General features: G+C 41.5%; 1 protein-coding gene across 3 annotated transcripts in view; it reads right to left on the bottom strand.

The window, feature by feature from the left end:
* ZC3H18 (zinc finger CCCH-type containing 18) overlaps positions 1 to 17,408 on the bottom strand; it is a 166,403-nt gene that overhangs the window by 91,620 nt on the left and 57,375 nt on the right. For all 3 annotated transcript variants that reach the window (XM_056525578.1, XM_056525579.1, XM_056525580.1), the window contains exons 5-6: positions 5,616 to 5,705; positions 3,631 to 3,788 (exon numbers count right to left, since the gene is read on the bottom strand). In XM_056525578.1, the coding sequence (XP_056381553.1) occupies positions 3,631 to 3,788; positions 5,616 to 5,705 (248 nt within the window). The remainder of the gene's footprint in view (positions 1 to 3,630; positions 3,789 to 5,615; positions 5,706 to 17,408) is intronic.

The following is a 17,408-nucleotide window of genomic DNA, read 5'->3' as shown; positions in this document are numbered from 1 at the left end:
GCTGTATAATGGGACCTAGATCTTTTACCATCAGCTGTATAATGGGACCTAGATCTTTTACCATCAGCTGTATAATGGGACCTAGATCTTTTACCATCAGCTGTATAATGGGACCTAGATCTTTTATCATCAGCTGTATAATGGGACCTAGATCTTTTACCATCAGCTGTATAATGGGACCTAGATCTTTTACCATCAGCTGTATAATGGGACCTAGATCTTTTACCATCAGCTGTATAATGGGACCTAGATCTTTTACCATCAGCTGTATAATGGGACCTAGATCTTTCACCATCAGCTGTATAATGGGACCTAGATCTTTCACCATCAGCTGTATAATGGGACCTGGATCTTTCACCATCAGCTGTATAATGGGACCTGGATCTTTCACCATCAGCTGTATAATGGGACCTAGATCTTTCACCATCAGCTGTATAATGGGACCTAGATCTTTCACCATCAGCTGTATAATGGGACCTAGATCTTTCACCATCAGCTGTATAATGGGACCTAGATCTTTCACCATCAGCTGTATAATGGGACCTAGATCTTTCACCATCAGCTGTATAATGGGACCTAGATCTTTCACCATCAGCTGTATAATGGGACCTAGATCTTTCACCATCAGCTGTATAATGGGACCTAGATCTTTCACCATCAGCTGTATAATGGGACCTAGATCTTTCACCATCAGCTGTATAATGGGACCTAGATCTTTTACCATCAGCTGTATAATGGGACCTAGATCTTTCACCATCAGCTGTGTGCGGTGTTATTGTAAAGTGGAAGTGTTTAGGAACCACAGCCATTCAGCCATCAAGTGGATGCTTGGTAAAGCTACATGTAGAACATGGCCACCAAGTGCTGAGGCCCATAGTGTGTATAAGTCCTCAATGCAGTTTGGCGATTGCCTATCGCCTTATGTATAACTGGTCTTTACAATAAGTCAAGTTGGTTCAATTAAAAAAAAGTGGCCAATGCTCTGATGGCTTAACTGCAGAGTTCCAAACCTCATCTGGCATTACAATAAGCACAAAAACTGTTACCCGATAACTTCATGATATGGCCTGAATAACCCAATGCTGTCACCAAGCACACGACAAGTGTCAGATAAACACCACCATTGGAAAACATTTTTTATTTTAAAATCAACTGGTGCCAGAATGTTAAAACAGATTTGTAAATTACTTCTATTAAAAACTCTTAATCCTTCTAGTACTTATCAGCTGCTGTATGATCCAGAGGAAGTTCTTTTCTTTTTGAATTTCCTTTGTCTGACCACAGCGCTCTCTGCTGACACCTCTGTCCATTTTAGGAACTGTCCAGAGTAGGAGCAAGGGTATCAGCAAAGAGCACTGTGGTCAGGAAGAAAGGAAATAAAAGAAAAGAACTTCCTGTGGATTATAACTAGAGATGAGTGAACTTACAGTAAATTCGATTCGTCACAAACTTCTCGGCTCGGCAGTTGATGATTTATCCTGCATAAATAAGTTCAGCTTTCAGGTGATGCGGTGGGGGCTGGAAAAGGGGGATACAGTCCTAGGAAAGAGTCTCCTAGGACTGTATCCACCTTTTCCAGCCCACCAGAAAGCTGAACTAATTTATGCAGGAAACACATCAACTGCTGAGTAGAGAAGTTCGTGACGAATCGAATTTACTGTAAGTTCGCTCATCTCTAATCATAACAGCAACTGATAACTACTGGAATTATTAATATTTTTTTTATAGAAGTTATTTACAAATCTGTGTAACTTTCTGTCACCAGTTGATTAAAAAATGTTTTTTCTAGTGGAGTACCCCTTTAAGGATCAGGCCAATTTTAGTTTTTTCACTTTAGTTCTTTCCTCCTCCTCTTCTAAAAGTCAAAAAGCTTTATATTTTGCACCTACAGACCGATATAAGGGGTTGTTTTTGCGTCACCAATTGTACTTTGTAATTACATCAATCATTTCACTGCAAAATCTACCGCGAAACAAATACATTTGTGGGGTAATATTGAAAAAAAAAAGGGAGGTTCCCATTTCTACGCAGTGCACTTTACTGTAAAATTCTTTATTCTGTAGGTCCATACGATAACATAGATACCCAATTTATGTATGTTTTATGTTATTCTACTACTTATAACTACATGCACCAAAATTCTTGTGTTTAAAAATATCTTCTGACCCCCTATCACTTTTTTCGGCATATGGGGCTATATGAGGGCTAATCTTTTGCCGCCATTATCTGTAGTTTTTAATCGGTACCATTTTTGTTTTGATGCCACTTTTTGATCACTTTTTATACATTTTTAATAGCATATGAAGTAACCAAAAATGTGCAATTTTGGACTTTGGTATTTTTTTTTTATATGTATGCTACCCTGTGGTTTAACTAACCTCATATTTTATTAGTTCAGACATTTACGCACGCTGCGGTACCACATATGATTATGTTATGTTTATTTTTTATTGGTGATTAAAACTTATTAGGAAAGGGGTTAATTCACTTATTTACTTGGCATAGCATTGATCAGTGTGGGCAATCAAGGTATTGCATGTTATAGTCCCCTGTGGGGGCTATAAGTGTAAAAAAAAAAAGAAAAATAAAGAGTTAATGTGATTTAACCCCTTCCCTAATAAAAGTTTGAATCACCCCCTTTTACCATAAAAAATAATAAAACAACTATGTAATTAAAAATAAATAGAAACATATGTGGTATTGCCACGTGAGTAAATGTCCGATCTATAAAAATATATAGTTAATTTAACAGCACAGTCAATGGCGTACATGTAAAAAAAAAAAAAAAAATTCAAAAGTAGCATATTTTTGGTAATTTTTTATACCATAAAAAAATGAATAAAAAGCAATCAAAAAGTCCAATCAAAACAAAAAAAAATGATTCCGATAAAAACTTCAAAATACAGTTAAGGGTCAGAAGGACAATTTTAAATGAATTCATTTTAGTGCATGTAGTTATGATTTTTACCAAAAGTAAAACAAAATCAAACCTATATAAGTAGGGTATCATTACAATCGTATGGGCCTAGAGAATAAAGATGAGGTGTCATTTTTAAAAAGGTACAGCGTAGAAACGGAAGCCCCCAAAATTTACAAAATGTTTTTTTCCAATTTTTTCCCACAAAAATTTTTTGGGGGTGTTTTCCCATAGATTTTTTGGTAAAATTATGTCATTACAAAGTACAATTGGTGGCGCAAAAAACAAGCCCTCATATTAGTCTGTAGGTGCAAAATTGAAAGGGTTACTATTTTTAAAGGGTAAGAAGGAAAAAATGAAAGGGCAAAAACGGAAAAACGCTGAGTCCTTAAGGGGTTAAAGAGAATCTGTCAGCTCTAGAGCATGGTCAATGTTCAAGTGCTAAAGAGGCTTATTAAGTCTCCTCCACCACTCCCTGCCTTAACTTGATGTACATGGCTTGTCTTCTAGCACAGGGCCATGCATGTTAATCAAACAGTGAGATATGTTTAATTTGCATATTTAAAATTATTTATTAAGGCTTTTTTTCACTGGCTTCAATTGGGAATTAAAAAACTGAATAAATCCTCATTGTTGCAGATTTTGCTGTGGATATGCTGCAACATCTGTAAGTGTGGATTTTAAATGCAAGACTTTGTGGCAGACGTACACACCCAGTTTCTCGAACTTCTCTGGTGATCCGATAATTCCAGTCCCGTAAATAGTCATTCTCCTTATCAAAATCCTTTTCATCCTCTCCTATGGTAACTGTGAGACGTTTTTCTTCAAAGTCAGGCTCCTGCTCTTTTCTCATTGTGGCTTTTTTAAGCACCTGAATAAGAAATGAAAAGAAAACACAAACATCAGAAAGTAAAATCATAGAAATATGTAATCCTAAAATCCTCCCTGTAAACAACCTTAAGCAGATTTAACCATTCTGGTTTAAAAAAAAAAAAGCTAAGAAGAAAACCAATAGGCAAGTTGTATAGAGATGAAAGCATTAAAGGGGTACTCCGCCCCTAGACATCTTATCCCCTATCCAAAGGATAGGGGATAAGATGTCAGATCGCCGTTGTCCCGCTGCTGGGGAGCCCTGGGATCCCCGCTGCGGCACCCCGCTATCATTACAGCACAGAGCGAGTTCGCTCTGTGCGTAATGACGGGCGATACCGGGGACGGAGCAGAGTGACATCATGGCTCCGCCCCTCGTGACTTCACGGCCCGTCCCCTTAATGCAAGTCTATGGGAGGGGGCGTGATGACTGCCACGCCCCCTCCCATAGACTTGTATTGAAAGGGGCGGGCCGTGACGTCACGAGGGGCGGAGCCGTGACATAACGATGCTCCGGCCCCTGTATTGCCCGTCATTAAGTGCAGAGCGAACTCGCTCTGTGCTGTAATGATAGTGCAGTGCCGCAGCGGGGATCCCATGGCGATCTGACATCTTATCCCCTATCCTTTGGACAGGGGATAAGATGTCTAGGGGCGGAGTACCCCTTTAAAGGAGATATCCAGGATTGAAAATCTTATCCACTATCCCCCTTCCCCGGCAGTCGGAGAGCAGGGTCCCCGTACGGGAGATCGCAGGGGGTCCCAGCGGTCAGACCCCCCGTGATCTGAAACTTATCCCTATCCTTAAGATAGGAGTTAAGCTTTTAAATCCTGGATATCTCCTTTAAAGCTAACAACTTTTTGCCAGAAACACTTAAAACCTACTGAATGTATATGAGTAATAAATAAATCTATTTATATAGCATATGGCAAAAAAGTATGAATGGAGAAAAAGACATTGGCTTAGATTTATTTATCCGCCTTAAACCAAAACTGGTTTTGCCCATAACAATCAATCACTGCTCAGCTTTCATTTTAGAAGAGCGGGAAGATATGAAAGCTGAGCTGTGATTGGTTAAGGTAGAGTCACTTCAGTTTTTGTTTCCAGCAGATTGATAAGTCTGGGCCATAGGTCTGCACAGGATCTGTATACAGAAAACAAAACACCTGCAGTCAGGAATGTTTGCAAAACTGCTTCCCTTTCAAGAAGCACTGCATATTAAAATAATAATAATAATAATAATAATAATAATAATAATAATAATAATATATACACTTTACTGGTCCTCATTTAATGCTCTGAGGGCTAAGGAGGTATCAGCAGCCTGGGGAATTAGGATTGACAAGCTCATAGTGCTGCAATATTTTTCTGTAGCAATGCCGTAAAAAGGTGGTTCATCAGATGTCTTTCCCTATAGAGCGGCCATAAAAATAAAATGGACCCTAAAATGTTTACATTGCAAAAGAATTTGCACCCCATAAGAGGAAAATTAATGGTTTTCTCCATCGAAGTAATAGTTTTTAACTGATGGTGCCTCAAGTAGGTGACTGCATGTGCTACATTTAAAGGGAATCTGCAAACAATGTTTGATAGCTGTTGCAGAGCCCTTTATGTCAGTCAAGACAGGCTAGGAGGTGAGGGCAAGCAGGGAGGCATGCCAGGCTATGGCACTAGCTTCCTTTACACTTGGCTGAGGAAAAAAAACTTTTGCAAGCACTATTAGATCTAGAAAAATTTACAGTTTGCATTTATACCCTAACAACTATCCAGTGGTGTTTGCAGCTGTTTGCAAATAAAGCTGACAAATTCCATTTAACTACTATGTTACCTCTTTTGCATGCCGGAGACCCCTTTCCCAGGCGCTCTCTGTTGGAGGGTCCTGGATTAGAGGAAGCAGTTCATCTGAGGCTGGAGCCCCCTGTAGAAGAGAAATTTGTATAATTGCATTATGTGGTGATATAATGGCATTACATGACCACAGGGCCATAAAAGTTTGACAACAGAAAAAGACCACATGATCAATCTAGAGAGCAAACAAAAACTGGCACTCTTGACTAAAGTAAAATATGTTTCTAAAATTTGTTCCTAATGGTACTTTCCTTCAAAGGAATCATAAACATAAACAAACACATGACACTTAAAAGGTGTACAGGGAAAAAAAACTGACATTTCGAGCCAACACCAGTTCATGGTAACAAGAGATGCATCAGTAGGTATAAATACACGATTGTGAAGAAAACCCACCCACTAGGAAACATGAGATGCACAGTACACCACTATCTTAAAAAAAACCACATTAACCAGTTAAGGACGACGGGCGTATCCATACGCCCCCGCCGCTAGCCGGTTGGGGACCGGATCGGGATGCCTGCTGAAATGATTCAGCAGGCATCCCGGCACATGGCCGAGGGGGGTCCTGAGACCCCCCCCCCCATGTCGGCAATCGGAGAAAATCGCATGTCAATTCAGACATGCGATTTTCTCCAATTTCGGGCTGATCGGGTCTCTGGTGACCCGATCATCCGGAAAATAGGGATGATCGGAGTTGTCAGTGACAGCCCCGATCATCCTAAGGGATAGGAGTGAGGTCACAGCGCTGCGATCTCCTCCTATCCCCTGCCATTAGTCAGAACTGAGTTCTGACCAATGGCAGCGCAGGACAGGTGGTTGCCATGGAAACCCCCGATCTGCCCACCCATGGATGTCGGGCAGAACGGGGGGGGGGGTTGGGGGAAGACGGAGGCCTGTAGGGAAACGACGGTGGGGGGGGGGAGAAATGAAAGTGAAAGTAAAGTGATCTTTACTGTGGCAACCACTAGGAAGGCCGGACTGCAACTTCCAGCCAAAGGCTGTCTGGGCATGTTGGGAGTTGTAGTTTTGCAACATCTGGAGGGTCACAGTTTGGTGACCACTGTTACAGTGGTGCCCAAACGGTAGCCTTCCAGATGTTGCCAAACTACAACTCTCAGCATGCCTAGACTGCCCAGGCATCCTGGGAGTTGTTGTAGTTCTGTAACATCTGTCACTTCTGAAATTTTTGAAAATTGCTGCTCTACTTTGAAGCCCTCTAATTTTTTCTAATGCCAACATAAAGTGGACATATTGTATTTGTGAATAAAAAAATATATATAAATATAAAATTTATTTGGAATATCCCTTTTCCTTACAAGCAGAGCGCTTCGAAGTTAGAAAAATGCAAAATTTTCATGAAATTTGGGGATTTTTCACCAAGAAAAGACGAAAATTTACCACTAAAATAAAGTAGAATGTGTCACGAAAAAAACTCTCTCAGAATCAGAATATTCGGTAAAAGCGTTTTAGAGTTATTAACGCTTGAAGTGATGGTGGTCAGAATTGTGAAAAAGGGCTCAGTCCTTAAGGGGAAAAAGGGCTCAGTCCTTAAGGGGAAAAAGGGCTCAGTCCTTAAGGAGTTGAACTCAAAAATAACAGACCAGGGCAATTGTGGAAACAACATGCACATGTGCGGTTCTAAAATGCATAGACACACTGTAAATATTTCGGTTAGCAACATCCCGCATTTGTTCCTGTAATCCTTTCTTCAATTTTTTCTAAGACACTACATTCTACATAAGACACATTCCACACAATTGGGGTGGTATAACTACCATTACCATGATACTATTATTGATTAAATAATTCTAAATTATTCTTTGTACTCAGCCAGTAAAAAAAAAAAAAAAAAAAAAAAAAAATATAAAAATATTATTTATATATATATATAAAGCAAAATCATCGGTAGTTGCAGTATCTTGTAATACCTTTTTTATTGGACTAACAAGATTATGTAGAGACAAGCTTTCGGGATTCCTCCCTTTATCAAGTCATAAGCATTTCTGAGCTCACAAGGAGAAAACACAGGTTCTATCTCACAAAATATGCAGGGTTAAAACAACATTAGTGGAGAATGGACATTAAGTTGGGCCATAAATTGTATAGCAATAGGACGATAGATACAGATAAGGATGAGGGGGGGGGGGGGGGGCTGGAGAGTAGAGGTGAGAATAGTGGTTACGCTGGACAGACAATTTTACTACAGAGCCATAGACTGAAGATAAGACTTAGACAGGGGAGGGGAAGCAGGGGTGTGATGGTGTTAGAGCAGGGAGAGGGTAGAGAGTTTAGCAAAGGTTATAGGAAATTTTGATAATGGGATAAGAAGCTTAAATCCACATTAAGTCCTCTGTTCTTGGAGTCATAAAGAACTATCATTTTGGCTTCAAATGTCTTTCTTTCCTGGGTGTTCTTGAAGTTTCCTTTCAGGATCTTGATTTTGAGGTCCTGTAGGGAGTGACCTGTTTGAGTGAAATGGTGTCCAACTGGGGTGCAATAGTCCTTTTCTCTATGGTTGTTGATGGACGGCTACTCCTAACTAATATATATATATATATTCTACCCCCTTTACCAGTCTTCTGTGACCCGGGTTAAAATCAATGGTGCCCCTTTGAATCCCTTTACAATTTCTAATGGTACCAGACAGGGATGGTCCTTATCTGTTCTCCTATATGTTTTGGTGATAAAACACTTGTTGGCTGATTTAAGAGTGGACCCTGATATTCATGATGTGGATATTGGAGGGCATGAATATACCTCTTTGCCCCTTGCAAATTTAATTTTTTTTATATTTTTTTTTTTGGGGGGGGGGGTGTGTGTTTGGGGGGGGGGGGATTCAGCAAAACCTGTGCAGAAAAAAAGTTGACCAGACACCAATAGCAACCAATCAAATTGCTTGTTTTATTTTTTAGAGGACTTTTGAAAATGAAAGAATTAATCTAAATCTGGAGCGCTGAAGGTCTCATTGACTGGACATGTCGTAGCCTTGATCTGCTCTTCTTTCCTGTTCACCTGGCACCCACATAGTATTACAACTGTTTTATTAAAATGATTCCCCCATATCAGCCCCCTTTCGCACTCACTTGGCCTCTTGGGAATGCAGGGAAATAGTTTTTTGGTAGAATATGCTTAATATTACACTGATGCTGTGGTTGTTGTACTTGCTCCAGACTGACTCCGGATGTTTATGTGACTTAACTATAGTTACAGCAATGTTTTGGTACCTTTGCTTGGTTCTCTAAGGGCCCCTAGAATTAATAGGCTCACTCTGTCTAGACATAAAGCTTTTAGGGGGGTCCTGGGTTACCAGGTGGTAAACTATATTTATCTAGTGCTTATGCCTGCGTACTGTGTCCATTCTCACCTGGATCTGGTCTCCCTCTGCCCAAGACACTATACTCCTTTCTTTCTCTTTGCAGGATACCTTGGTTGATCGTTTGGGTCCCACCTTCTAGTTACAGATCACAGAGTTTGTTCTTTGGGAGTGGGATATCCCTTTCCTGACCTATGTGTTTTTACCATATCCTTACAGGTGGTGCTCATAAGTCTCTTGACACTATACTAAGTGCTTCATCTTTGCTCCGTCGGGTCCCTTTTGAGTACCTGCTTAGTCAACTCCTCCAGCCAGCCAAAACTATTATTCCCCAACACTGGCTCTCTTCTGTTGCTCCTACTTTGGTGGAATGGTATGTCGAGGTCTCTTATGTTCAGCAGTTGGAAGATTTACTGTTTGTTGCTCCTAGTAATGTGGATCATTGTGCCACCACCTGGCAGCCTTGGTCGGAATTTTGCTCCTCCCAACAATACAGTACAGTGACGGGATTCATTTGCACCTTGGGTGTGTGGGGTATGTCACTGCTTTGATTTTCTCATGCTCACTGATGCCCACTTTTAACATGTTCTTTCCACCAGCTTACACTCAAAGATCCCCGTGGTCTCTTTCCTTCCCTCTCTTCCTCTTTTTCATTTGCTGGCTCACCTGTGTTGCTGAATTGGCCCTCTTTTTCGGTTATCTGTGTTGCCCTTTAGAGAAGTTGCTTCTGGCTTTGTTTATGTAGCACAACATTATTTCTCTTGTTGCCCTAGGCCCTGCTCCAGCCTTTCATTGCCATTTTGTTCTACTACCATTGCGCTAGTGATTATGCTTGACTATGTAAGCTCTGTTATATTGTTCTATTAGCATTTGCTGACCATTCTGGTCCTCATGTATACTTTCATTTTTATTCTCCTTTTATTTGCTTTGTATTATGTATCTGCTCCTCAAATAAATCCTTACAATTTGAAAAAAAAATACCCTACATAGAAGCCAAGTATGTTTCTCATTCCCCTAATTCGCATAAAAATCACTGGGAGACTAATGTTGAGGCTTCATATAAATTGACAAACAAATTAAACCCATCCAATCCCGTCAACCATTAAGTGTATAACAGAAGGGCACAGGGTCATCATACATTATAATAATCATGTACAATAAGGTAGGTGTTCCTTCTCAAGGTGCCTATACACCTTATACTAAAGCCAGCCGAGCGGGATCAACCCACTGTTAAAAGTGTATGGTGGCCTTCTGACTCTCCCCCAGACAGAGGAGGTCAATGGAGAGAAGATTAATGTATTGGATTTTTACCGCCTTATCCTATTGTTCTGGGTGAGATAAAGTAGTTTTTCTTACCCTCTTCTGTAAATAACTGTTCATCTAGGTGTAATAAATACAGTCATGGCCAAAGGTTTTATAGGGGTCCTCAGGTGCTTAGACATCTTATCCCCTATCCTCAATGCAAGCTTACGGGAGGGGGCGTGACAGCTATCACGCCCCCTTCCGTAGGCTTGCATTGAGGGGCGGAGCGTGACGTTACACGGGGGCAGAAGCGTGGTGTTACACGCCGTCGGCCCTGTGGTCGCCGGTAATCAGTCCCCGGAGCGAACACGCTCCGGGGACTGATTACAAACGGGGTTTTTACTATTTTAGCTAGATTGTGGTTTTTACTATTTTAGCTAGATATTTCTGTGCTTTTACTGAAGTACAATTATCATAATTTCATAAGTTTTGACAAATACATCACATTTATGCGAAAGCTATAGATTGTTGATTCTTCTTTTTAAAGGTCTCTGCAATTCCCCCAGGCATGGATATCCGTTTCTGGGCCAGATCCTGACTCATGACAACCCATTCTTGCCTAATCATTTTATGGAGTTGATCACAATTTCTATGTTTTTGTTTGTCCACCCGATTTTTGAAAATTGACCACAGGTTCTTAATGGAATTGAGATATGAGGAGTTTCTTGGCCATGGACCCAAAATTTCGATGCAACTGAAGCTACACTTACTATTGCTGTATTGAAGGTGACCTTACGCTTTCAGTAACTGTTATTTCACAGAGCAATGGCTATTTCACCTAACACCCCCATACATATGAATGTTCAGCACTGCCCAACGCACTTGTTTGCCTGTATGGGGAGAGAAAAGCTACTATGACTCATTTAAAAAAAAAATAATAGTGACAGAATTGCACGCCCCCCCCCCCCCCAATACCAAAAAGGCTATTAAAATTGTACCCCAAAATGGTATGAATGAAAAATAAGGGTTTATTTTCTGCATGAGCTGTAGATTTTAATGGGGTATTTTCAGCTGCTGAAGTTGAGTTGTTCTTTTCTTTCTGACACCTGTCTGTCTCAGGAACTGTACGAAGCATTAGAGGTTTGCTATGGGGATTTGCTCCTACTCTAGACAGTTCCTGAGACAAACAGAGGTGTCAGCGGAGAGCACTGTTGTCAGAAAGAAAAGAACAACTCAACTTCAGCAGCTGATAAGTACTGGAAGGATTAAGATTTTTGAATACAAGTAATTTACAAATCTGTTTAACTTTCCGGAGCCAGTTGAGATATATTTTGCATATTTTTTATTACGTTTTTTCTGGGACGTGATGTGACCAAAAATCTGCAATTTTGTGTGGAATTTTTTTGCATTTACACTGTGCAAGATCAGGAACATCGTTGTGCTACGTGCATAATAGTTCAGACAGTTACACATACGGTAAAACCAAATATGTTTATTACTTTACATATTTCTTTTTAACAGTGATTTATTTGAACAATGGGAAATGGAGGGGGATATTTTTTATGGTTTTTAAAAAAAAAACATTTTTCAACTTTTTTTTCTTTTCAATCTCACACATTTTTGGCCCCCCTAGGGGCCTATCACAAGTCATCAATAGATGGCTTATTCTTCCACAGTAACCCATCAGCAGCATGCGATTACACTGCGGAGCTGCCGATGGGTCCCCTAGACCACAGGGATTACAGCATTTAATGCTTAAATGCCGGGATCACCGGCTCCGATAACAGTTATCGCCAGATGTCAGATGCTGATAGCAGCAGCCATATGCAGTCTATGACGCGGGCGCGCGCCATATTCCCCTCACCTGACCCATGACATACCGCATCGTCATGGGTCGGGAAGGGGTTAAAATGTACCTGTAACAACTAATTAATAATTTAGTGTTATTAGTGTATAAATATATGAAATTAAGTTGCTGGTTGCGCTTTAACCCATATAGAGCCTGATATATATATATATGCATATAAAAACTCAATGACCCTCATGTACTAATGTCAACCCGACTCTTTTTGTCGGGTTGTGCGACCAAATTTATCATCACTCCGAATGTTTTTTTAAACCCGGTCAAAAAAGAAAAAACACTCGGAGTATGATGAAAAACTCACAGGAAATGAATTTTTCTTCACCAAAACCCAACAGCTCTGAGCTGTCGGGAAATTACTCAAAACTGACTAAATCCTACCCCCATCATGGAACAGGGTCTGTTCCATGTTGGTGGTAGTAGTATAGGGGCTAAGGGGTTGATCACATCGGGTCTCACTTCTGAGACCCGATCCGATCAAAAGTTATTAAGCAGAGGAGTGGGCGGCATGCTCCGCTCCCCAGCGATGTACAATGTATTTTACTTTCATTTTCAAATTCCCCGCCGGGATCCCTGAATGGCCGGTACTGAGGAGCCATTCAGGGATCCCCGCAGGGTTCTCAAATAGAAGAGCTGAGTTGGGGAAAGATCTATATAGAATCGCTGGGAGTTTTGTATATGTCTGGCTCCCCACAGCTTCTATTTATCTTGTCCCCCGCCGCACTATCATAAGCTCACCGCAGCGCATGTATGTTGTAAAATATATATATATATATATATATATATATATATATATATATATATGTGTGTGTGTGTGTGTGTGTGTGTGTGTGTGTGTGTGTGTGTGTGTATGTGTATGTATGTATATAAAAAAGGGCCAGCAGCGGGTGCTCTGCCTCTCAGGTCTTGACCCCAAACCAGGATAAATCCAGTAAACAAGTGAAGAAGCGGCACTCCAAAAATCTTTTAGGTTGTATTTATTCACCCATCAGGTGAGGCTCATTGTGAGGCTGAAACGTCACACTTGTGCACCTGATGTGTGAATAAATACAACCTAAAGGATTTTTGGATATATATGCACAGCGATATCCTATACCCACCGCAGCGCATGTAGATATATATATGTATGCCCCCCGCACAGCGCTATGATATGCCCCCAGCAGCGCATGTTATATATGTCCCCCGCACAGCGCTATCATAAGCTCCCGGTAGCACTATCATTGACAAGCATTCTATTAGCAGAGCATCTTTCCGGGAAGCCGCTGTCCGCTGCTCTGCTAATGCTCTGTTTGTCAATGATAGCGCTTCAGAGGCATATGTGTATAGAAGCGAAGTGGGGAGCAGACATATAGCATTATCTGGTCCCCACTTCGCTTCTATACACAATCCTCCTGAGTCCAACCAACACAGCTGCCCCATCGCCTCCCCCCATCCCCGGTGTTATAACTACCTATTCCCGGGGTCCGCGATCCTTCTGGCTCCGGCGCTGTTGCTGTGCGCTGTCACTGTGCGCACTGACTGTAATGTCACGTTGGGGAAGTCACTCGTTATTGCGCATCACAGTGCACTGCAACAGCGCCGGAGCCAGAAGAAGTGTGGACCTCTGATGGCCCCTGCGTCATTATATTCCCCCCTTCCCTCTGATCCCCTCTGCATTATTATATCTCCCCCCCATCCGATGCCCCGAGTCCTTATATCCCCCCCCCTCCCCTCTGATGCACCCTGCGTCATTATATTCACCTCCCCCCCTCTGATGCCCCTAGTGTCATTATATTTCAGCCCAACCCCCTCTCCTGTACTGCATTATTTACTAAACCTCCCCTCCTCTCTGATCCCCTGCTACCTGTCCGCCCCCATGTGTGCTCCGCCAGGCTCAGGGGCTCAGCGGTCACTGTTGTTGCTGGACTGCATCCTCGGTCTGGAGGGAGGGGTGCGCGATGAGTGACGTCATCGCACTCGCCTACGCCGGGACGCTGTCATCCTGCGCGGCTCTCTATAGGCTGCAGCGCACAGCTGCAGTCTAAAGGAGTTTAGTTACAGGGCAAAACTGATTGCCCCATTATATGTGAATTCTTTAGGCATTTAGCCCTGCTTGCACGAAGCAGGGTGAAATGCCTGAAGAATTCACCTGCCCGGCGCCTGAAACTGCATGTGCCGGGCGATACAATTTCCACACCCCTGACTCTTTCAATTTTTCACCTAAAAATCCATATGATGGCTTATTTTTTGTGCCACCAATTCTACTCTGTGATGACATCAGTAATTTTACCCAAAAATCTACGGCGAAACGGGAAAAAAATAATTGAGACAGAATTGAAAAAAAAAAAGCCATTTTGTAACTTTTGGGGGCTTCTGTTTCTACACCGTAGATTCTTCGGTAAAAATGACACTTCTCTTTATTCAGATTTTTTCATGATATAAAAAGTGACCACACATATGCTATTTTGGACTTTGGAATTTTTTTGCGCGTACGCCATTGACCGTGCGTTTTAATTAATATATTTTTATTATTCGGACATTTCCGCATGAGGCAATATATGTTTATTTTTACACTTTTTTCGGCGATCGGACACCAGGAGGCAGGTAAGGGACCCTCCTGCTTTGTCATAGCTGTTCGGGATGCCACGATTTCACCACAGACATCCCGAACAGCCCCCTGAGCTAACCGGCAATGATTTACTTTCAACTTTGAATGCCACATCTAAAAGGTTAATAGCGCGATCAGTGCCGCGCGCTATTAGCCACGGATCCCAGCCGTGGCCCTGCGTTATAGAACGGGAGCGGACTCAGGGCGTACAGGTACGCCCTTGGTCCTGAACAGGTTAAAGATGAAATAGAGGAGTAAGCATAAACTGTAATAAAACTGTATTGATGCCATTGGATAGACAAATATCTCAGCAAAAAATTTAAAATAGGAGAGGGAGAAACATTTAAGTATTTGGGGATAATCGTTGGAAAAGATGTTAAAAAATATCTGGAATTAAATGTCTGGCCTACTCTGAGAAAGATTAAAACAAAAATAAAAATTTGGTTAGGTTTGCCAATTAGTATGGCAGACAGGATTAGTCTGCTAAAGATGATAGTATTGCCACAGATTTTGTTTGTATTATCTAATAGTTTGGTATGGCTGGGAGAACGAATTTTTTAAGAAATTGAAGCCATGGAAAGAGAACTGGTCTGGAAAGCTATATATGTTAAGATCCTTTAACCTTTCCTGGTAAGCTGAATCCTGCAATCCATGTACTAGTTTAGTAGCTCTTCTCTGCACTCTCTCTAGAATATCTAAATTCTTTTGGAGATACGGCCTCCATATGGGGGGGGGGGGGGGGGGGGGTATATATTTATAAATGCGCCGGCGGAGGGGGATATATATTTATAAATGCACCGGCGGGGGGGGGGGGGTGTATATATTTATAAATGCGCCGGAGGGGGGTATATATTTATAAATGCGCCGGCGGGGGGTATATACTTATAAATGCGCCAGCAGGGGGTATATATCTTTATTAGTGCGCCGGCGGGGGGTATATATCTTTATTAGTGCGCCGGCGGTGTGTGTATATATTTATAAATGCGCCTGCGGGGGGTATATATTTATAAATGCGCCGGCGGGGGGTATATATTTATAAATGCGCCGGCGGGGGGTATATATTTATAAATGCGCCGGCGGGGGGTATATATTTATAAATGCGCCGGCGGGGGGTATATATCTTTATTAGTGCGCCGGCGGGGGGTATATATCTTTATTAGTGCGCTGCAGGGGCATATTATAAATGCGCTAGGGGGCTAGATATATAGGCTATATGTCTTTCCCCCCCCCCCCCCCTGCAACGCTACATATCTTGCCCCCACAGCGCTTTTAATATACTTAGTGTCTCCGCTGCGACTCATGTTCATTTTAAAAACCCCGCTGGGAGCCCTGAATGGCTCCTCAGTACCGGCCATTCAGGGCTCCCTGTGGGAGATTAAAAAACAGAGTCTATTCCATGATGGGGGTAGTATAAACACTAATGTAGCCTCCCCAGCCACCAGCAGGCTCCCACAGCCAGGGAATTACTACTCTTATCATGGAAACTAGTATATTCCATGATGGGAGTAGTAGTAGTCCTGGCTGTGGGAGTCTGTAGGCAGAGGTGTAAAACAGCTGTACATGAAGAATGTTATAACGGGTCTTAAAGGATGAATACGCCCGTTATTTTGATGGACATTATTCAGGCGTTAGCACCTGTTATTTCATACATTATTATACATACATTTTTACACAGAAAACGGATGTTTAATAGCGGATGAATGCTCAATGTGAAAGGAGCTTTAGCTATTCCAGATTTTAGATTGTATTACATAGCGGCGCAATTAAGATATGTAAAGAGATGGAAGGAAGCGGATTCCTATGTGAATATGATAAAGTGATAAAGGGAAAAAAGGACATGTGTGATGATATGGGAGAATTTTTTGAATCAAAGTTGAATGGTAAGAAGCCCATAGCAGGGATGGTGGGTAGAGCTTGGGCACAAATGAAAAAAGTTATAAAAAGGTGGAAGGTTCATTAGAGTGCACAAGATTATTTAAGGATATGATATCTAGGGAATTGGAGGTACAAGAGTGGAGGTTTTGGGATAAGTATAATTTAAAATGTTGCACAATTTTTTGAAGGTGGGAAACTCAGATCTTTTGAGGATCTGTGCGCACAACATAAAATTCCAAATAATATGATGTTGTTATTTAGATATATACAATTAAGGGAAGCAGTGAAAAAAAATTTATAAGAAAGAGAAATTAACAATTCACGAGTGTTTGATAATGAAGGTTTTAAAGGGAAGGCACAAATAAAAATATAATTTTGAAGATGTACAAAATTATGTTGGAGGCTAAAAATCAAGGGTTGAGGCACTTAAGTATGAAGGAATGGGAAAAGGATATAGGACAAGTATTAGAGAAGGAATGGAAAGAAACTTGGGAAGAGAGTTCTAACATTATTAAAAATTGATCGCATAGGATTACACAATTTTTTATAACGCATAGATTATACTATACACTGCAATTTATGGCACAAAATAGATAAGTTAATAAGATATAAGTGCCCAAAATGTGATCGTGAAGAAATGGGGTTTCCACATGTATTTTGATTGTCCAATACTTAAAGGGGTAGTCCAGTGGTGTAAAACTTATCCCCTATCCTAAGGATAGGGGATAAGTTTGAGATCGCAGGGGGTCCGACCGCTGGGGCCCCCTGCGATCTCTCTGTAAGGGGGCCAGGCTCTCCGGGCCAGATATCGGGTGTCGACCCCAGCACGAAGCGGCAGCTGACACGCCCCCTCAATACATCGCTATGGCAGAGCAGGAGATTGCCGAAGGCA

This window comes from Hyla sarda, chromosome 6 (assembly GCF_029499605.1).
Source record: "Hyla sarda isolate aHylSar1 chromosome 6, aHylSar1.hap1, whole genome shotgun sequence".
In the NCBI taxonomy this organism is placed as follows: Eukaryota; Metazoa; Chordata; class Amphibia; order Anura; family Hylidae; genus Hyla; species Hyla sarda.
The sequence above is the reverse complement of the archived record's forward strand: the minus strand, read 5'-3'. Positions and strand labels throughout refer to the sequence as shown.